The sequence below is a fragment of the Mycetomoellerius zeteki genome, unplaced genomic scaffold, assembly GCF_001594055.1.
Source record: "Mycetomoellerius zeteki isolate Tzet28-1 unplaced genomic scaffold, Tzet1.0 scaffold149, whole genome shotgun sequence".
NCBI classification, from domain to species: domain Eukaryota; kingdom Metazoa; phylum Arthropoda; class Insecta; order Hymenoptera; family Formicidae; genus Mycetomoellerius; species Mycetomoellerius zeteki.
The window spans coordinates 657,593-679,106 of NW_017256436.1; the positions used below are offsets into that span (position 1 = coordinate 657,593).

General features: G+C 37.1%; 2 protein-coding genes across 3 annotated transcripts in view; one reads left to right on the plus strand and one right to left on the minus strand.

Annotated features, from left to right (window-relative positions):
- On the plus strand, window positions 1-3,969 carry LOC108732195 (uncharacterized). The gene is made up of 8 exons (XM_018462875.1): window positions 1-72; window positions 184-339; window positions 881-1,228; window positions 2,046-2,213; window positions 2,321-2,520; window positions 2,698-2,863; window positions 2,932-3,091; window positions 3,298-3,969. The coding sequence occupies exons 1-8, from the start codon at window positions 1-3 to the stop codon at window positions 3,711-3,713; spliced, it is 1,686 nt and encodes a 561-aa protein (XP_018318377.1). The 3' UTR covers window positions 3,714-3,969.
- Gprk1 (G protein-coupled receptor kinase 1) overlaps window positions 3,569-21,514 on the minus strand; it is a 24,899-nt gene continuing 6,953 nt past the window's right edge. Inside the window, exons 2-16 of one of the 2 annotated variants that reach the window (XR_001936524.1) lie at window positions 9,911-9,987; window positions 8,959-9,032; window positions 8,736-8,837; window positions 8,516-8,590; window positions 8,367-8,428; window positions 8,230-8,281; window positions 7,944-8,135; window positions 7,533-7,840; window positions 7,272-7,446; window positions 6,397-6,786; window positions 6,247-6,301; window positions 6,018-6,166; window positions 5,768-5,860; window positions 4,250-5,424; window positions 3,569-3,635 (exon numbers count right to left, since the gene is read on the minus strand). Coding sequence is in view for 1 of the 2 variants with exons in the window: in XM_018444344.1 (XP_018299846.1) it covers window positions 5,266-5,424; window positions 5,768-5,860; window positions 6,018-6,166; window positions 6,247-6,301; window positions 6,397-6,786; window positions 7,272-7,446; window positions 7,533-7,840; window positions 7,944-8,135; window positions 8,230-8,281; window positions 8,367-8,428; window positions 8,516-8,590; window positions 8,736-8,837; window positions 8,959-9,032; window positions 9,911-9,987 (1,963 nt within the window). In the remaining variant the exon portion in view is untranslated. Of the gene's footprint in view, window positions 3,636-4,090; window positions 5,425-5,767; window positions 5,861-6,017; window positions 6,167-6,246; window positions 6,302-6,396; window positions 6,787-7,271; window positions 7,447-7,532; window positions 7,841-7,943; window positions 8,136-8,229; window positions 8,282-8,366; window positions 8,429-8,515; window positions 8,591-8,735; window positions 8,838-8,958; window positions 9,033-9,910; window positions 9,988-21,514 lie in introns of those variants that run through there. The other variant, XM_018444344.1, reaches the window with a different exon arrangement.

Below are 21,514 nucleotides of genomic sequence, written 5' to 3' on the forward strand. Positions count from 1 at the left end.
ATGCCTGGGATCGCAAGCGCGACTGGTCTCCTGTCCGCGCGAATTCAACCGATTCGCAGACCGAAGCCTAAGGTGAAAATAAAAGAAAAGAATATTAGCAAAACTGGGACGGGCGCCGCACGTGCGCCCCGTTCCCTTTACGTCAGCCCTTTATTTATTCAAAGATCACGTATATATACGTAGAGCGTGGAATTATCGGGTTGTACCCGAGCAGCACCGTTCGCCCTTCGACCGTTTGCCGGCCTCTTTAATCCTTATCCTTACGGTTGCTCGGTGTTGTGCAATCATCCGGCGGATTGTGAAGCGAAGGAGGTGGTTCGACGAGCTAAGGACACATGGGTAAAATATTCATACCTTACGTAAGGGAGAAGATAAGTGTAATATTGTAAAAAATATGTCTACATGAACAAGAGTAACATTTATATATAAAGAGTAATATGGGACGCGTAATATATATGGACCGTAATAATTAATCTTATATTACTCGCGTGGGGTGTTTCTGGCACCCCGACATTATATCTCAATTTTTATTCTCTTTGGTGATTTATAATCAAATAAAAATTGATAATATTTTGTACATCCTTTAGATGAAGACAATTGCAAACATTTTTTTTAATTATAAAACAATTTTGTCAAATATATATGTATAATAAATTATATAAATAATACTCATGCATTTAAATTTACGAGACTGGAGTATCCTGAACACTCCACGCGTGATTAAATTAATAGAGCTATCATTCACAGGTAACTATTTTAGGAAAGCTAGGGATGAAATTTAATCAATTGTTATCAGCTTTCCTATAAATTACAGTGTGTTTTGTTTATTATGTGTCATTTAACGATACTCGCGCAGTTTTTATGATACATTTTTCATTAGGCAACCGAAGGAAAAGCACTTTTGCTGCCGGAGGAGATGGAGATGATACGGACGAGCCTATTAGCGGTGAGCGCAGGCGGAGGCGGTGGCGAGAACGCAGCTGGAAATGCCGGAGGTGGCGGCGGCGATGGTTACAATGCCGAGATGTCCGCTTCGGCGGTGCCCGAGGAGCTCTTCCGGAAATACACGGAAACCGATTCGCGACCTTTGACCCCGGCGCCCACGCTCGCCAGCGGACCGACAGCGTTAACTGGTCGCGCAGCCCAGGAAGATTTCCCGGTGACCTGCAATCCGCGCGAGCGCACCACCCTGGTTCTGGATCTCCGAACGAGCTCGCAGAACCAGCAGGTGGTCGGTGTCAGATACAGAGTCTCGGCCGACGATTTGTCGCCGCTGATGAAATCTTTCTTTCGGCCTTTGTTGTAGACAATGTAGACAGATTGACTCATTGCGCTCGAAGATAAGTTTCCTTATCAAAGGAGAAACGATAAAGCGATCTAAGAATAATTGCAAAGATAATTGCTGTAGTTAGGATAAAATACAGAATTCTCTTTCAAAAGCACTAATAAAATATATACAAAAAAGAAGGTAATTAAAATTATTATAATATGAAAATAATAAAATATAAACAAAATGAATACACGAAAGAACAGTTTTTGTTGAAGGATTAAAAAATTTAGCTGGATACAAATTTGAAAATAGTTTAAACAGACTATTAAAATAATTATATGTAAAACAAATTGGTTGTTAAAATGTCAAAACTTTTCGCAGCATTATCATCGTAAATAATTATTTTCATGGTCCAATAAAATTATTTTCAGATTTATATCTGTAAATTTTTAATTTTTAATTTGTTCAACAAAACCTTTCTTCTATATAGAGATGTAAAATATAAAAGAAAATTAATGAACTAAAAATTTATGCAGTAACATGTTGCAGGTAATTAAAATTAATTTAGTTTTATTTTAATTATTAAAGTAATTAATAATTTATGAGAGCAAATATTCCACGAAGAGATATTGTAATACTGAAGGAATACTTAAAATATTCACAAACGCTTTCAACATATTGAACTAGCTTTTCAAGCTGCAGGAAGTGATTCTTATTTCTTTCTATTTGAGACGTCCGTTCGAGAAGTATTATCGAAAGTTTGTCTGGGTTTTAGGAAAACGAGACGTTTAGCTGGCACGCTCTTACGCTCGAACTACCGCCAACACCTCGGAAAAGCGAAATATTTATCTGCAAGCCGACTTTACGACCGCAACATTCGTTAGCGATACCTGTGCCACCTCCTTCGTCGCTTTCCTCGCCTATCGTTGAAAAATGCGAAACGGTAAGTTAATTTCGTTTCTAAAGGCAGCTACACGTGTACCTTTTTCTCATTTGAGACTTCTCGTCATTTGAAAAATAATGCTACCATCGCTTATATATCGGTGAAAGAGTTCGTCCCGGAACGCGGAGGAAGAAGTCGACAGCGACAACGAGCAGCAACCGACAATTACACGAAGACGGGGAAAGCGATTACGTAAAAGAAAGTGTAGGAGGGGCTCGACTTACGGCCAGCAAACGGAAGTTCGCGATCCGCTCGAGCCTACGGTAACGCAGGTTTCGCAGATCGGAAACGGATCACGGCGATCGTCGTCAGTATCTATAAAAATTAAACATCTACATGAGATTATATGTTTATGTACGAGTATATACTATGAGGAAATATATAATCGACTGAGAAATAAAAAAAAATTTAATTTGTCTTAATTCTCTAAAAATTAATTCTTTAAAAAAAAAAATCATGTTTTTTCTTCAATGAATTGTAACAGGCTTCACGTAAACGTCGGCGAGGTCGATGGCTCGACGTCTCCCAAGAGAACGTCCGCACAGGCAACAAGTCACACGATGCCTCCGAGTTTTCTCGAACCAGACATATTGAAGCATTTGTGCAGAGAGCTAGATCGTGACAAGGTGGAGACGGAATTCTCAATCAAGGTAGACGCTGATCTTCTATTGCCTTCGGCCAATAAAAATCTTTTCTATAAATAATTTAATTGTTTTAGAGACGAATCGCTTTAGAAGAAGCGTTACGGGTGAAAGGTGATGCATATACTTTGCGGGGATCTCGTCAAACCAGTGCCAGTCCATCGGTGGAAAACGCTCCTCGGATATTCTCCCGTCAAGCAGCGCGATTTGAATTGCTCGACAGTCAAAGTCTTTGTGGTATGCCGCACGATTGATTAATACGTATCGATACTCTAATATGTGATTCTACTAAAACAAGTAAAAATTATTAAACAGAACGTTCCCGCAAGCCATTATTTCTTGAAGCTTCTATATTTTAGAATTTATAATACATCATACGCTATATAATACCTTTTCCTATTTTATCTCATCGATTGGAACTCATGACAACGTAATCGTTACAGGTTTAACGTCACTTCAGTACCTCAGTAAACACGCCTACGTCACGTCGGGAAGAAAATTAATATTCGGTCGAATATTTAATAAATTTAACGAGGAGGCGTTGCATAGCGCGCGATGTATTTCACCGAGCGATGTTGAAGAAGCTCTTCGGGAAGTGGTTGGGAAGGCATTGACGGATGAGCAGCGATCTTATATAAAGTCTGTGATAGGAGATATAACGCAGCCGTTGGGATTTAGGGAGTGGTGCGGATTATGCGCCGCTGTCGAAAGGCTGCTGTGTCCTTTGCCATCGAGGGAGACTGATCCGCCAACGTGGCTTGAGAGAACAGACTTCGAAGCTCTGGAACGAAGACTCAAATCAGCCAGATCGGTAGATTTCACGTTGACATTGTTGTTGAAGGAGATTCGTGATAGATAGAATATAACGTGTTTCTTATTATATATACTCTCTTTTTCTTTATCACAGTGATCGCTAATTATAATGTTCGTATCGTGTAAATCTTACGATGAGTTTAATACGTCATAATTATTTGATGTAAGCCTAGAAAATAAAATTTTTTCATGGTTCTACAAACGATCCCTAGATAATATATATCTCGACGAAAAGTGCGCAGCGAATATTAAATAGTTTCAAGCAAACACGCGTACATAAATTATGAGTATTAATTTGTATGTAAATCTCACGAATGAAAACTATTACAGAATGCTAACTGTTATTTGATTAATAAATGTGATTATCGAAATAAAATCTATCTTTCAAAAATGTACCAAATTTCGATTATTACGATATAAAAAATGGACCATGGATCAATTCATTCGTGACATTGATATGTAATTCTTTGTCATATAACTGCTAAATCGAACATTTGTTAATTTCGCACATCGTTCGATCACGATTACGTAAAGATTACGATCTGTTCAAAACATAACGTAATGGAGATCACAAATACTTACTGAATTTTTAGTGTTGATCTACACATGATGCAGGACGAAAAAAAGCTCTTCTCATCTACGTTCATCGCATATTTTATTGCCGGAGCGGACTCGCATATATCCACTCGAGCGTACATATGTTGCATGCATTCGGTATTCGAGTCATTTTTGGTTAATATACAAACAAAGTTTTCTTATTTTTCGTCTCTCATTCTCTCGCACTTAACAACACAATAAATAATCGGTCACTTTTGCTTCGTAAGGATAATATAAAACTGGTCTTTCTCTCTTTCTCTCTCTACATTAGTAAATAAATTAAGTAAACGAGCGATATGACGAAACGCGTAGAAAATAATAAGAATACGGGATCGTGTAGAGAGTACTAGGTCATAATAATACACTACCGGATGTATTTCATGTTTTCCCGTGTGTTATCTGTCAATTTTTGTTCGTCGCTCGGTCGGTCGCTAGTCGCTACGTCACATATTGCACATATAACTAATGTACAAATATAACGAGATGCCTACGCGCCCGCGTCAGTGACCAGAAGGAGCCGCAATTACTTGCGTATATGTATGTATTGTTTTATGTGTAAGTGTACGTTTGTGTAAATGTATGTGTGTGTGTTTGTGTGTGTGTGTGTGTGTGTGTATGGGCGCGCGCGCATTATCCTCATGGCCCTGGGAGAACGTACGCACGATACGACACTACTTGACTAAAGTATCTATAATACACAGCGCAGCGCTATCCGCCGTATAACGAAATTTTCTTTGGGACGTTCCGTTTGATCGAGGTGTGCCAAAAAGAGGGATTTAGCCGCTTTTTTTTAACGTCGTAGCGTTAAAATTCAGAGCGAGCTTTCAGAAGGAAGTGGCACTACCTGTATTGCCATTCCGTTCTGCTTAAATCCTTTTCTTCTATCCATCGCTGCTTTCCCCATCATCGGTTTAGTATAAAAAAAGTTGTTGCTGCTGTCGCTGCTGCGGGGCAGTGGGACTGAAGTATGACGGTGCGACGTCGCACATGACGACAAGGGGCTAGTTGCCGTTTGTCGACCGCTGCGTCGCCGGGATCACTGCGTCCCGCTCAGTCCCGTAGATCTTGCCTGCTTTTCTCGCCATATTTCCGAGCATCTCCATTGAGCATTTATGTGCCGATCTCAACGAGAGTGCCCATTCTTTCAAGCTTATCTCGTCCTATAACGAATCAATTATCATTATTAGTAGTGTTCGAAACTTAATGCTCTAACTTTTCAATGATCAGATAATTCGAACACGATCATTCAATAGATAGTTCAAACTTCCTACTTGAGAATAATCTTAAATCTCTCAGATCTTTCGAGGTTCTATGCTAAGATCTGATTAATGTCTTTATTAACGCCATTCGAATTATACGAATTATCCGAAATTGAAATGCGAACATTTTTACTTTAAATTGTTTGAATAGTTAGATTATGCAGTTGAAGTCATTTGTTTGAGCTCTAATCGCTACACTTTATTATAAAGTATTATCTACAGAGACAGTGAAAGATTCACTTACGGCATTTGTAAGTACGATCTTTGCATCCTTTGTACGCATTACGATGCATTGTTCCCCCTTTACCAGTTGCAGATCCGCTCCTACTTCCTCGACCTAAAAGATATTTTACATTGCATAATTACCCCTTTTCTCGAATGAGGAAATGTATATCAAGTATGAGAGAGAGAGATACGATATTATATATTTTGAAAACCATAATTTGAATTTCTTATCCCCTTCAATATTTTTCTCCAGTACACGATGTACTTACTTGATCAAGAAATACAAGTTCAGGCTTAGTCGCTGATTCCGGATGTAACTCTAACCGATTTGGATATAGTTTTGCGTAGCGCGTCTGCCATGCGCTCGCGAATGGACCTCCTAATTTCTTTATATAACCGTGTAATATACAATCCGAACCTGTAAGTACAAATGGTTAATGTAAGAATCACAATTCCATTTAGATTCTAAAGTATCCATGTGATATGCAATACGCTTACCTTTCTCATCTGTATCAAATCGCTGTTTTTGTTTCGCCTTCTTTTTATTTTCCATCTATAAGGACAAGACAAAGCAAAATCTTTATGTTAGTAAAGACTCGATAATCATGAAGTTATTATAGGCAGTTAAATGAAATATTTATCTCTTACCTTGTCCGCTTCGTTATTGATTGTCTCGAACACAGTCTCGGCCACTTCAGCCTGCCATCTTTCGGAGATGACTGTAGAAAAGTTTTTGTAGAGTTCTTGATCCGCATCCGTCAGCTTGATTCCTTTTGTATCTTCTTCATCGAAGGAGCCGATGTCGAAGGCATCCGCGGCGTTGACCTCGCCGCGCGGCGGTATTAATGGCGGCGTGTACTTTAGCAGATACACCTGTTGCCAATCGATACCACTGAAAAACGGGTGCGCCTTTATCTCGTTCGCGCCGTTGCCACGGCAGCCGAGTCTTTTGCTGACCTCCCGTTGTAGTAAACCTTCTAACAGCGACTGCATCTCCGGCGACAACGTCTCCGGTATTCCAAGGCTGGAGACGTTTTGCTTGATTAAAAAAATTAAATTAAATCTTCATGTGTATAAGTTCCTCGAGAGACCTCTAGGAAATTGTCTTGAATCTTCTGATCGTTCACTACATTCACATTGGATTGTGATGTCAAAAGCGAAAAGCCACGTAACTTTTTTAAGTTAAATTACAAATCAATATAAATTAAATATAAAATTTTATATATATATATATATTTTTGTCTTTCCATTAATAAATAATGAATAATCAAAATGCAATTTATATCTTACTTTTCCGAAGAAAATCTTATACAAGTTAACTGAGATTTATAGCCGTCTATTAATTCACCAGAAAAAGTCTGAAATATTTTACAGACCTATTCTATTCAACACAAATGGCAGCACATATAAAAATACGTAATTTAGTTCGACAAAAAGATTTATGTAAATTTTCGCTTTTGACATATCATCATCATCGGATATATGTAATGCAGTGAACGACCAGAAATGTTAAAGCAACATACCATATTCAGCGTCATACGATCTATCTCGTGTTTATCCTTGGTGTTTAGGTGCCTGAACGGACTACGTCCCATCAAGAGCTTGAATATTACGCAACCGAAGGAAAACCAGTCCGCACTCGAATCATATGGGGTGTTCTTCGCAATCACCTCCGGCGCCATGTATCCATGCGTGCCACTGTTACAGAACGAAGAGTATTATATATTCCGAGCATTGCGTTACACGTGGAAAAATTCGATCGAATTTCAGCTATATATACATACACGCTTGAGTGCGGCCTTTTCTTTAAGAAATCGACTGCCAATCCCAGATCCGATATCCTAATGTGACCGTGCTCGTCCAGCAATATATTCGCTGGCTTCAGATCACGGTAAACGATGTACCTACTATGCATGTGTTCCAGGCCGAGGAGCATTTCCGCAGCGTAGAATTTCACTTCCGGCTCAGTAAAGATTCCGCGTTGATTTAGATGATAATGCAGATCGCCACCGTTCATCAGATCCAATATGAAGCACAGCTTGTCGACGGTGTGAAACGCATACGTCATACACACTATGAATGGGCAGTCCATCTGCGATGACAATGCTTTTTTATGTCACATCGTACTATCGTCATCGTGATTTAAATTTGAAGGCATTGTTTTTGATAAAAGAGAAAAAAAACAAGTCTCTTACCCCGGTGCTGACTATCGAAAGCATCGTTCTCTCGTTGAGAGCTAACGTTTCACCTTGCTTCATCTTAATGCGCTTTTTATCTAGACATTTCATGGCATACATCTTGCCAGTGTCCGCTTTCCGGCAACCATACACCTCGCCGAAGCCGCCCCTGCCTATTATTCGATGCACACTGAAGTCGTTCATCGTCAGCTGCAATTTCCGTTATAAAACGCGTGATAATTTAATCTTGAAAATTCCATTCTTGAAAAAAAGAGAGCAAAATGAAATATTGATTTATCCGTACCTGGATGTTCAACTCCAAGTTTTTCCATTGGCAGAAACGGGTGTACTTATCGCTAGAAACATATATAATTTTTCTTTTAATCACAAACTACGTCACACAAATTTATTCGCAAAAAATTGTCAGAATGTCATTTGTACCTTTCCAAAAATTTTTGAAACGGTTCCCCTCGCAAATGATTAAATATCTCCTCGATGTACGGCTACAAACAAACAAAAATAGAAGAAATTTCGTTAGTCACGAATATCAATTACGTACGCGTAGATAAGGTCACAAGACAACGACCTACCTCAAATAAGTCAACTGGGACTTCATTTTTCATAAGATATTTGTGCACGTGAGCTACCGCCTCTTGCGAATATTCCTGCAAAAGATAGGCGCGTCGCCATTCATTAAAAAATGATATATATAATATATAAAGGAGAAGAAAGATGGAAAGAGAAAATTCTTCTCCAATTATTATTACGGAATAAAATGGAATTCGTAGTATCGTGTCTATATATACTCACATGAGAATGCGACAGTAATTCTTTCATAATGTAATTGTCGTAGATTTCACGGGCAAGTTTTCTCCTTTCTTCCGGACATTCGAGCTTCTCGTACGCCTTGATCTACAATGCACAAATAAAAATTCCTGTATGCAGTCGGGCCAGCAGTGTGTGGTATATATGCGACGCTACTGGAATTAACTATATATATATATGTAGTGTATGCGGGCTAAAAAACACGAACCTCTTCGTAAAACCTAAGTTGCGGAATCGGTTCCTCCGCTACAGTCTCGCAGAAGTCTTTGAATAAAAGGTAACCTGGAAGTACATGTGGAGTTTGCTTGACATCAGCGAACTTTCAGTAAATTATCACAGCTCTCGCTACATTTAATGCCGTTTTACTACTTTCGCGGGGAAAAAAAAAATAATAATAACAACTGGTGTGACAGAGAGACGAATCATCCGTGTAAATTGGCGCGGTCCCGCCAAAGGGATCAAGTTTTTCCAGGTCATCTCAAGCCGGTGATCAAATGGCACGTTTCGTTTTGTGACGGGAAATCGAATGTATATTATTCGATCACATTATTGACAATTAATTTGGGAGATAACAATTTAATTGATGCTTGAAATTGAATAACGTTTTACGAACAATAGAATACGTAATTAGCAATTCATAAACGAGACTGTCGATCGGGGGATTGGCTTCGGTGTGCAATGGCTTCGGTGAAATTTTTTTGCATGGACGAATATTTACGCTCGCGTTGCCGCGTTATGTTGAAAATCTCCGAAATTTACGGCACGAAACAAGTTGCAAGAATTAATCGACAAACCGCGACTGTGTTTATCTATATGAATATATGCACGCATTTCGTATGATTGTGTCGAATGAAGAGAACGAGAGAGAGAGAGAGAGAGAGAGAGAGAGAGAGAGAGAATGAAAGAGAAGGAGAGGCAATATGCCGATATCTGAAGTCTATATATAATTGGATTGTACTACAGAACAGAGAGATAAAAACGCAAACGTTGAGAGAAGATTCTCCTCGCTGCGCAATTAGATTGGATGAGTTGGGCGAATTTATTGGGCGATTTTACGAACTAAATCTAAGCCTCTCCCTTTGTCTTTGATCTCGTCAAAGAGCGATGGGACGAGAGAGTGGTAAACGAAGGGCGGACTATCGAAGCGATAGCTTACTCACCTAACATTTGATTAAATATTTTGTCGAAGTTTACTTCATTATTCTTCTCCAGATATCTGTGCATGACGCTCCGAACGCTGAAACAGAAAGGATCGATTTTTCTCATCAGCAATGGTTTATCGTGCGATGACATCCTTTCCGAGAGACCGATAAAAGCGCAGAAGAGAAAATACACAAGCGAATATGTCGCGTAAAGATATTTCCATTTGAAAATCCGAGGGAACCCGGAGATCCCTGAAATTTCCGGAGAGATTCCCGAGCCGAGAGTAGGCAAACCCGATCAGTTATTCCATCAAGCGTCGTCGTCGTAAATCTATCGAAAATGTACTCGGCGCGTTTCGCGGGGAATATATTAGCGTGCTCGGTGACTCGAAATCCCGGTTCCCGTCACCGTCGCTGCGCCTATATCACGAGATTGATCAATATGGAAAACGGTGAAATTACTGCCGTTATAACACGTCGTGTCATCGATACAGTTCGACCCGGCACGAGCATGAAGAGCGCGGGGGCTCGCGCTCGAATAACAAAGCTGCCTCCACAGATACCGAGAAGATAATGGCCAATTTGACAAAATACAACGCGCACCTATTTCCTCTTCAATTATCCAAATGATCTGCGGCGCATATGTGTCACGCAAGAGCACGTGGGCGTTTAAAGTACGAGAGAGTTCATTCCGCATATCACAGAGCCAATAAATAATTAAATCGCGCGTGCCTTCTTATTATCTCGGATATTTTTTGCTGAAATGTCAAACCGTTATAAATTCCGTTATAAATATTACATTAATCAAGAAGATACTATAATGTGTGACGTGTAAGATTTATATGCTGCAGTAACTTTTCAATGTAAGCGATTGACGATTGATGCGTTCCAGCAAGAGACACAGATGACACAGTGAATTATTCATCAACAATATCCTTGTTTGCTAATGTTAAATGATATGATTACTATATGATATATGTATACACTATGTCGCTTGTTCGAAAGCACCCAATAAGAAAATTCCTCCGGGCATCTTTCAGAAACTGGTTCAGCAAAAATCATACGCTACGAGCTCGACAATCTTTATTAATCGACGAGAATTCGAAACATTAATTTAATTCCGAAGTTTTAATCTGGCTGTCACGTCATAAGCATAAGTGCTTATAAATGCCTGATGAAAAAAAGGAACTCCTGCAGTACTCCGATTCTAAACGTAACTTTTAACGACAGTATGTTATCGTTGCGCAAGTTAATTTTATCATGTATTGTATAATATCTACGCAACAACAATATAATGATTCGAGACTATCGTTAAGAGTTACAGAATCGAAGTATAGACTCAATCATAGTATATCGAGTCACAAATTAGACATCATAAACTGCCCATCATCATGCAACATCGCGGTTAATTGTTTCGATTCGATGGATTCGCCGTGCGATGCATCCACGCACTGAGAAAAATTTGTATTTGTTACTGTAATTACATGTTACTGTAATTATAATTATTACTGCTATTATATAATGTAAGTAATAATAATTATGTGTATAGTTATGTCAACAAATATATTCAGTTGGTAACTGAAAATGACTATAATTATAGTCATTATTATCATAAAAATGGTTGCAATTTCTATAAATTATAATAATTTCAACGATTTTTGTGTGTGGTAATTTCGGTATTTATTATAATATAATTATAGTCATTTTCGGTTGTCAAATATATATATACATATATATATATATATTTGTTGATAGAACTATAAATAGTTACTGTCAGGTACTAATATTAAAGTAATAATAATCATAATTATAACATGTAATTATAGTTACAAATACAAAAATTTTTCTCTCATAATCAGTGCAACGCAACTCGGTCGCTTGTACTCGATAGTGGCTATTTCAGTCGAACTAACTCGAGAGTGCCCAAGTGATTGAAAAGGTAGGTTAGGCTGAAAAGAGCGAACGGACGTGCCTGCGATAACAAAAACGTAATCGATGACTCTTGAAGAGATAACATTAAAGGGTGTGTTCATCAAGAGCACATTTTTCGGGGTGTGTATCTTATTCGACGATATTTCTTGCGACGGATTATTTTTCACGATCTATATTAAGAAATATAAGAAATTGCGATTATTTCAGATTATTTTACTTTACGAAAAAGTGTAGAGGAATTAAATATTTCATTTTTATTTTTAACGACATTAGACGTTATTAGATTTAACGATATTAGATGTTATTAGATTTAATATTTTCTTCTATTTTATACAAAATAAATAACATTTTCGGTTATCAAGGGAAATGTTACAATAATCTTTGAAAATTTTATACATTTCGTCTTTGCGCTTATGAATCAGGCGTCAATTATTAATCGGTTTTGAAAAATAGATGTGCCAAAAAAGAGAACGTAATATCTCATCTTCAAATTAAGAATCAATTTAATATTATTATATACTAATGTGTAAGCATTTTATAAATCAATAAGGAACATTTACTTAATTTATTTCCTTCTAACGATGACTGACGATCGAACGACTGCCACCGAAATTACTTTGTCATCAGAAATAATAGAAATGCCTTACTTCGATTCACACACTACAAGAATTGGGAATTTTTAGGTCAGTTTTATTTCAATAGTTAATCGCATTTGTACAGTCGTTGTCCGTTCGATCTTCTGTGGAGACATCGATTTTTCGCTTCTCCACTCGGCTTTGCTTTTCCCTACGCCTTTCTAACTTGGCGAACAGATAATTGAGTTCGCGACGTTCCACCTACCATGAATTTCTTATTTATGCAATAGAGAGAGAAGGCTGGTCACCATAGAGATCCCAACAGAACTGATTTCTCGTGCTAAATTATATACAATATATGCACTCAAAGTCGTCAAACTGATCAGCCAGAGGTGCGGATTTTTAATTTCATGATCGCACAATACTAAAAAAAAAAGACATGGAGTTTCGAGAAAGTTGCGAGAAGTTATTATGCAAAGCGGCTACTTATAAAACAAATATTAAAATTTATTCTCGAACGCGCTTCTCGTCACGTCACGTCAACTTTTATTTCATGCTGACGTAAAACCGTTTTATCATTTTTATTATCACTTGTTCGATTCTGTAATCTTCACAGTTCATAGTCGCGCGATTATTCACTGCTAAATTAATATTGCGATTTACTGTGTTATTACGGAAATAACCGAAATAGTAACTCGAGAAACTTTGGGACGTTTACAGATGAGACGTGTAATCGCTCGCGAATTATACCATAATGAACGATTGGAGAACGGATCACGCGAGCGTTTGAAGTTTTAATTTCTCCAATCTTTTGTTCGCGGCGATAACAGTGAGGTGTATTGGCCAACGAACTTCCGTCGAAGGGCGATAGTTTTTCTCTTCGTGAGACGCTGCCATAAATCTGGCGGGATTTAATATCGACGCTGCCAATTTCGCGTCCCAATACAGTTCATTGTTGGAAATACGACGACGAATCTGACAAAGGAAATGTTGAGGGAGACGAATGAAGAAGCTTGCACAAGGACAAGACTTCAAAGGATCTTATCAATTTCAAAAAAATGCACCCACGTGTGTCTCTTTTTGAATATGTTATATTTCAGATCGTTCTGTTCTATTCGATTCTACATGCGAAGGAATAAAGATGTTTCAAGTGTCTTGAGAGTGTCTCGATGAGTTTCATGTCCTGTAACTAATTGGAACTGTAAAAAGAAGAGGAATGTGAATAAACATGAAACATCTGGATCCTTGGCATTTTAAAAGTGTCTCCATAATACTGGTCTTAGATATAAAGGTAGAAATATAATATAAATAAAGGTAGAAACACGACAATTAAGTGACGGAGCTCAGGATAAAAGGCGCAGTTGGACATAAAGTTTGATTCGGGTCAATTTCTGATCTGATATAGAAGAGGGAGGAAGGGGAGATTAATCCACGGTAGGTGGAGCACCGAACATCGAGAAGGGATGAATGAGCTTTGCAACCGATCAAAATAAATTCGTGTTTTCAGCGATTTGTTGGACGCCGCCAGACATCGCGTGCATTTAGAAATGGGCAATTTTGTTCGTTTGATCTGTGCTCGATCGACACGATAAAATCCAAATCGAACACAACGTTATACGATTATGAAAAAAGACACAAGCGCAGTTACGTAAATTTGTCTGAACGCGAAATCTAAACTAATTCGAGTTGCTCGAACGTATAAGAAAAAAACATACATGTGAAAATAGAAACAAAAGAAATTTTTTTTATTGTTACCTAAGTGTCACTCCTAAAAATGTCAAAATATTTCAAAAAAGTTTAAAATAATTGTTTGATTTTAGATCGACTCGTCTTTTATGTTGAATTTTAACTCAAATTCGCTTCAAGTAAAACATTTAGCATAAAGTTATATACGAAACTTAAAACTTAGAAACTTTAATCATCGTATTTTACAGAAATCAGCTAAAAGTTTTAGCTTTAAATTAAACTATTCAATTGAGAAACGGATAGAATTGACTGCAATCCTCTACGAAATACGGAATCTGAGAAAGTATCTCAACACAAGCTTATGAAATTCTTCCACTGAAGAAAATCGCAATAATCACGACGTCTTATAAATGTCAAATCAAACTCGATGGATTCGCAGAATTCATCTATCGAACTACTTCATCATTTTAGTCGAGCGTTTCTTGGCAATCGCGCGATTATAAAAAAAGGGCACATATTATGGAATTGTTTCCAGTGGATTACAATCGGGATTATTCCATTTTTCTAGAAAACAGGATAGAAGTCTATATTTATAAAATTAGTTGAATTAACCTGAAAAACGTTAGCCTAAAAATATAATAATCAGATTGTTTAGTAAAATATGAACGATCTATACACGGAAAAAAAAGTAGCTGTCGTAACTAAAAACTGCACGTGGTAACTAAATGGCAGATGTAAAATATGGACAGCTAAAATATAGGTATTATAGTTAATGTCTTAGCTGTGATAGCTATATTATAGCAGCAACAGCAAACCATTTCGCTGTAGTTTATAAATTTATAGTTACGGCAGCAAATATATTATAACAAACTAAGATTAGCTGCGGCAGAGAAAATCTTTTTTTCTGTATATTTTTGATTAGAATAACCAGACAAATTTTGTTGCATATATTCTGTTTACGATAACTAGACACTTGATTGCATGAATTTTAATGAAAATAACAAAATTTTCAGTTGAAATCTTAGATTAATTATAATAATCAGAAATTCTCTCTCTGTTTAGTTCTACCATACTCCTTTAAGTATCATGTTAATCTAACCATGTCCTTCTTCCCTTAGTCACAACTATTGTAGATACTTAGATATTGTCATAACTAGATACTTGGATATTATTACTACATACATGTGCACTAACCATTCGATCTAATTAATATTGTACCTAAATATTCATTTTGTGCACCAGAATATTTGATTATAATAATTAAAAATTCCGTTTATTGGATGAGTGCAAAACTTTGTAGATTATTAAAACTCAAGTAGTAATTTTTAGTGTGAAGTTGGCTCCTAACTTCTGAAAAAATTAACTATCTGTAGCTCATTCGATTACACATTGTATTCACATTTCAAATTTTCGTTTGCACACTTCTGGTAAAAAAAGTTATTAAAAAACAACTTGAGAGGAGGGGGGGGGGGCTAATTTCACACTAGCCTTCCAACCACGAGCAAATTAGATTTAATTATTTAGTTACACTCGATAGATTTTTGTTTGTACACTCCGAAACAAATCGATTTTCTTTTGCACACCTTTAGTTAATGCTTTTAACAATTAAAGTTTCGTGGACGGTGGACTCAGATATAGATGATTTAAATCAGTTACTATACTCAAAATCGATAGGTTTTTAGCATAAATCGATAGGTTTTTATTTGCATATTACGAAACTAGTCGATTCTTCGTTTGCATACCCTTAGTTAAAAAGTTATATTCACTCAAAAGTTATATTCATTATTATATTCAACCCTATCTACCTGAGTCGAATGTCCTCGAAATTGTTAATAACTTTTTAATTAAAGATGTGCAATCGAAAATCGGCTTGTTTCGGAATGTGCAAACGAAAGCCTATAGAGATTCATGCCATTTTGAGTATAGTAATTGCGATTTAAATGACATGAGTTTATCGTCCACTTTAATTGTTAATAGCATTAACTTGTAATTATTATAAACTTTCATATAGAAAACTGTATTTAGTGAACATTTTCACTAAAATTTGCTTAATTACAAATATATTTTATTGATTCAATTATAATTGTTTTTTCCATAAGAGAATAATTGAAGAATTCCGATCGGAATTATTCCATTCCAAATAATTCCATAATACGTACCGAGATCTGATTATTCTAACCAACACTGTCGACACCCCAATAATGGCATTACGAAAATTGGAGGATTTTCGTAACTACGGCCGGCATCCCGCTCAATTAGCTGCACGTAATTTGATTTTGAACGGTAGTCATACCGTTACCGGCCAACCGATCGTTAGCTTTTGGCTTGTGTCGAAATCGCTGCGCCGAAACCGCATAAACCGCGCTAGCTGGCGTATTTCTGCTCACGCCTCAAAAATCAAACCGAAACCTCCCCAGCATGCGTCAGAGTAAACGTTGCTAGAGGCAGAAGAAGTTTATTGAAACGGGATTGCCCGCTTGAGCCGACTAAGCAAGCCATAAAGCCAAGCTGCAACGCGGCCGTTTACTTATTTTTATAAAGTATACATCTAAGACGTGCAAATGTTCGCGCGCTCATTCGTTTTGCTGAGTGTATTTACATCAACCAAAAGAATCCATATTTTTTCCGCAGCAACGTGAATAAATTAATTATCGTCATGCCAATTACGAGAGAAATATTCCGTACATTCTGCTAACGTTTTCTTTTTTAATTTTATTTATGAGAAAAAAATCAAAGTGAAATGTACCGTCACGTAGCCTTGTCAGCGCTGTTTCAGTAATTATAATTAATACATAAACATTTGTACATTTTCATCGGCGCTCTAATCGCTCTCTTCAGCTAAATCCTTGCTGCTTCGCTCGCGCTGCAATAAAAAATCGAATTCGGAGCTTCTTTCGACTACAAATTTTTTTGTTATTGCCGAAATTTGCGTTCCAGAGATAACGTATTATTTCAGTAATTCAATAATTATAATTAATAAATAAATATTTGTACATTTTTATCTTTTGCTGTAAATTTTCGTTGCTTCGTTGTAATAAAAAATAGAATTCAAAGCTTTCTTCCGATTCGACTGATTACAAATTTTATTAATATCAACGTTTCAACAATATGTACACTAAGAGAAAACAAAATAGTTCCAGCAACTATAAATTTGGCAACTTTTGCAATTGAAGTACCTGTAACTAGTTTTACAAAGTAATAGAAACTAAAGTAGTGCTGAATATTATAAAAATATAGTCACGGTAACAAATTGTATGCACTATTAATTGATAGTGAAGTAGTGACTCAACTACATTGAGTAGTTACTTGGACTTCATGCAAATAGATATAACAATTACATTTTTCTAGTTTAGACAAAAATTTTTAAAGGGTCGCTCAGTACGAGTAGTACGCGGCTTTGTCACCAGAGGGACGTAGCGGAGTTCAATTTCTCCTAAGAAAGAAACCACTCGCTTACAATAAAAGGCACAGCGTTGGTTTCAAATTTGGAAGACAAAAATAAATAAGAAATGCATACACAAATTTGTAACTATGTATTATAAAGCCTTAATAACAACAATAAGTAAATTAAGTGAACTAAGAAAATATAGTAATATTAACCATTTATAAATTGTTTATATGGTTAATGTACTATATTTTCTTAGTTCACTTAATCTAGTATTTTTATTAGAATTTAATAATATGTATATAGTTGTGAGGCGCTATTACCATATTTTATCATCTAACGTATAACTGAAGAAGGACCGGTAGTCCCGAAACGTCTTATTAATTTTATATATTTGATATTTTATGATCTTTTATATTTTTATATTTTTACATAGATTTTAAATTGTATGTTCGATTAAATAAGTATTGTAATTTGTCAACCATCTTTGGCTCGATCATGATCTTGTTTAATATCATTGTTTTTATTAATATCGTCAAAAGTGGTCAGGATTACAAACTCTCGAGAAAATACTAACTGACAAACTGATCGACTCGCGTTATGCAACGTAGATTAAGGAAGTAACATTTGACCTTTTTACGCGCTCAGAGACTGAGATTTTTAACGCATAACTACATCATATTTTAAACGCGCACAACGCATTTCCAGAACGAGAGAGGTCCATTTATTATACCGAGAAAGAAATCACTCTTGATGTGGTACGAAGACAGACAGAATGCTCTCCGATGCCAACAAACGCCTCGATTTGACAAAACGTCAATTTATCCTTGACTTGCATAGCGCGATCTGGTTGCAGTCGGGCGTGAAAGCCCGTCGGTATATATTAATCATTCTCAATATTAATCATTCTTAAAATTGCTTGCTTCTTAGGCTAATCGTGAACGCAGTTTAAACCGCGTAAACAAGCGAGTAAGCTCACAAAAGAGAGAGAGAGAGAGAGAGAGAGAGAGAGAGAGAGAGAGAGAGAGAGAAAGAGGGAGGATACCTGTTCTTAAACCCCGATATTTTCATCAGCCGACCGCTACTATCCGTTTCCGTCAACTCTGCTACTGTCGTATTCTGCAAGCAATTTGACGACGAGAAAATTACACTTTGTCTGTAAAAGAGGCTCCGGATTAACGAACGAGTGCTCGAGTGAACGTTCTCGAGTATCCTTTTAAGGCCCGTGGTGGAAAAGCGGATTCATCCCGGTGGCTCTTACGAGTCTTTCTCGAGCTTCAATCTCCGTGCTACAATTCTCCCACCTTTCTCCTCAATTTGATGGCAATCTCCTTTTTTCCAACGTGAATAGGGTAGTTTTGCGGCTGCCATTCAGGCAGCTGAACGCACGTTGCCGATAAAAGGCGGTAATTAATGCATATAGCGCCGGATGGGGGGAATCCTATTATTTACGGCGACAGTTATACGCGAATGTAAGCGCGGCATCACGTCAAAAGGTACGCAATTGTGTAGCTGTCAAAAATGGCATTTCACATGATAGTGCGAGGCTCGTCGAATCAGAATACATTCGATTTCTGAATACATTTATTCGTTTATATATAATATTAAACTTGATATTTACTTTTTGTTTCCTATATACTCAAGTATTACACAATAAATAATGAAAAGGCCTTATCGATCTGGATCTTAATGCTTAAATAATATTTCGATATGAATTTATATACATATTCAGTTCTACAACATGCGCGTTGAAATTATTATCTTTAAACACAATTTTAAATTGAAGTAGTAATGTCATAAATTAAACTACCAAGCAATTTAATAATATTGATACTAATAAGCATCCTAAAAAGCTGTGTAATTTGATGTCAATAAGCATCTTTGATGCTAATAATCAAATATCATAATTTGCTTTAATGAGTTTGAAGTTTCTTTCGGTTTAACGCTACAATAAAATGCTAATTAAAATGCTGACTGTGTCGCAGACTTTCGTACTGAAAATGTTTTTATTTACAAAGTTACATATTTCAGCGTATCTAAAAGTTATGAGACGGGAAACGAGAAGTACATGGAGTTCAAAAGTACCACTATAAGAGTTAAATAGACTTCTTCGGGCATCCAAGAGGAGTTACCCATTACGGGTTAAAGTACGTATGTCGCTTGGACATAATTACTTAATTTATAGCGAGAGTCGCCACGAAAGTTTACAATAACGCTCAGGACTCTCGCGAGATGGTCTCGTTTATTTACTTTTAAAAGCTGTTTTTACAATCGAGACGTTTTTATTACGACACGAGACTAGCAAGAGGCGATGCGTTTGCCCGGCTCGTTGATTGCTACCTTTAATTACATCCGGGACCGCAGCTTCCCCGATATATGTCCTTCCGAGAGTGCTGCAGCTTCTTTTTCCTCATGTCTGCCCGGAATTATTCCCTTCCGCGCGTGAAAACGGGATAGCAGTTATCCGTTCTGAATACCAAGAGAAGAGCGAGTGGCCCAATATTTTATCGATCCCACCTGAGCCAATCAACGATTAACCGATCCCGTCCGACACTGATAGATAACGCTAATATCGTCGAGCTTGAATCCTTTCAACAAGAGAACCACACTCTAACAAATAAAACTTTATTACGGAATATATATATATATATATAAAATTGAACTAGAACATATGTGGAAGGAGAGAGGAATTTGTTGTGGGAGCCAATGGAGGATTAATGTGGCGATAGATTGATAAATTCCCTCGAACTAATACGCTTATGGTTCGCCTCGTCGTAATAATCCGGGAATTTATAGAAAGCCATTTTGCGAATTAGAAGAATTGAAAGAGAGAAAGAGAGAAACGTCAGTATATCAACGATACGAACAGAAGAAGAGAATAAACGAGAATGGCACATCAACGAGAGAGAGAGAGAGAGAGAGAGAGAGAGAGAGGAGAAAACGAACAGAGAGCAACTTTGCCGAGTGTCAACACTAGCAATGATTTAACTATTTGCGTACCAAAAAACAATAAGGTACTTCGTTTCACATTCATATACCTTCTTACAACATTCTCACATCGTCATTTTGATCATTTTAAGAATTAATTACTACAGCAAAACGCTCGATTGCTCGTGAAATTGTTTTCCGTCACAAATAAGAGAAGGGAGAAAGAAAAAAGACAGAGAAAAAAGAAATACAGAGAAAACAAAGTTTACATTTGCACTGTATATTATACTCAATCGGTATCTCCTACGTATATTTTTTCTGTAAGCATAGGAAATTTACCACGATTGCCCCACCCAGCGTACGCAGAATCGCGCAACAGGATACCGAATACCGAGCTGTATTGACGCGATAGCCTATATGTACATATTTCACGCGGGGGCAAAGACGGCAGTTAATCAAAGTCGAAAATTGAGTTGTTCCGAGCTTCTACTATATTAGACCGGCATACCGGTGGTACGTGTCGTATCACGATACCGCATTATACTTTATAGTTCAAGGATGTACGGTACGCATGAACGCGAAGCGTCCCTCGGTATTTCCGAAGTATCAGTCTCCGTAAAATATCGAACGTAAAAGCGTTGAGAATGAGCTCGTAAGAAAGTTAAAGGCTGCGGAAAGACCGACCATCCTCCCGCGAAATTGACAGACAATATATCCACATTATCTGTTTAAGAAAAAAATCCACGTAATGTTCGTTATCGCATGATATATTTTTTTCTTTTTGCGCTCTCTCCGTTAACCTTTAAGCAGGTAAATGGAATGGCTACAGCACCACAGTTCCTTTGGTTTCTTTAAAACCTTGTTCTGGAAAAGGAAAAGGTACAGTTCTACAGAAGATGTAGTTTTTTTTTTAAACCTTATTCTAGAAAAGGACAATAAAAGGTATTGCTGAGATAGTTTTAAGGGTCGTCTACAATAGAGGTAATAAGCCGTAAACTGTAAGAAATTGATCAATCATAGTCGATTATTCTCCTCACATTCGACTGTGATTGGTCGATTTCTTACGGCTTACTACCTCCATTGTATATACAGACAACCTTTTAAAGTTCACCATTA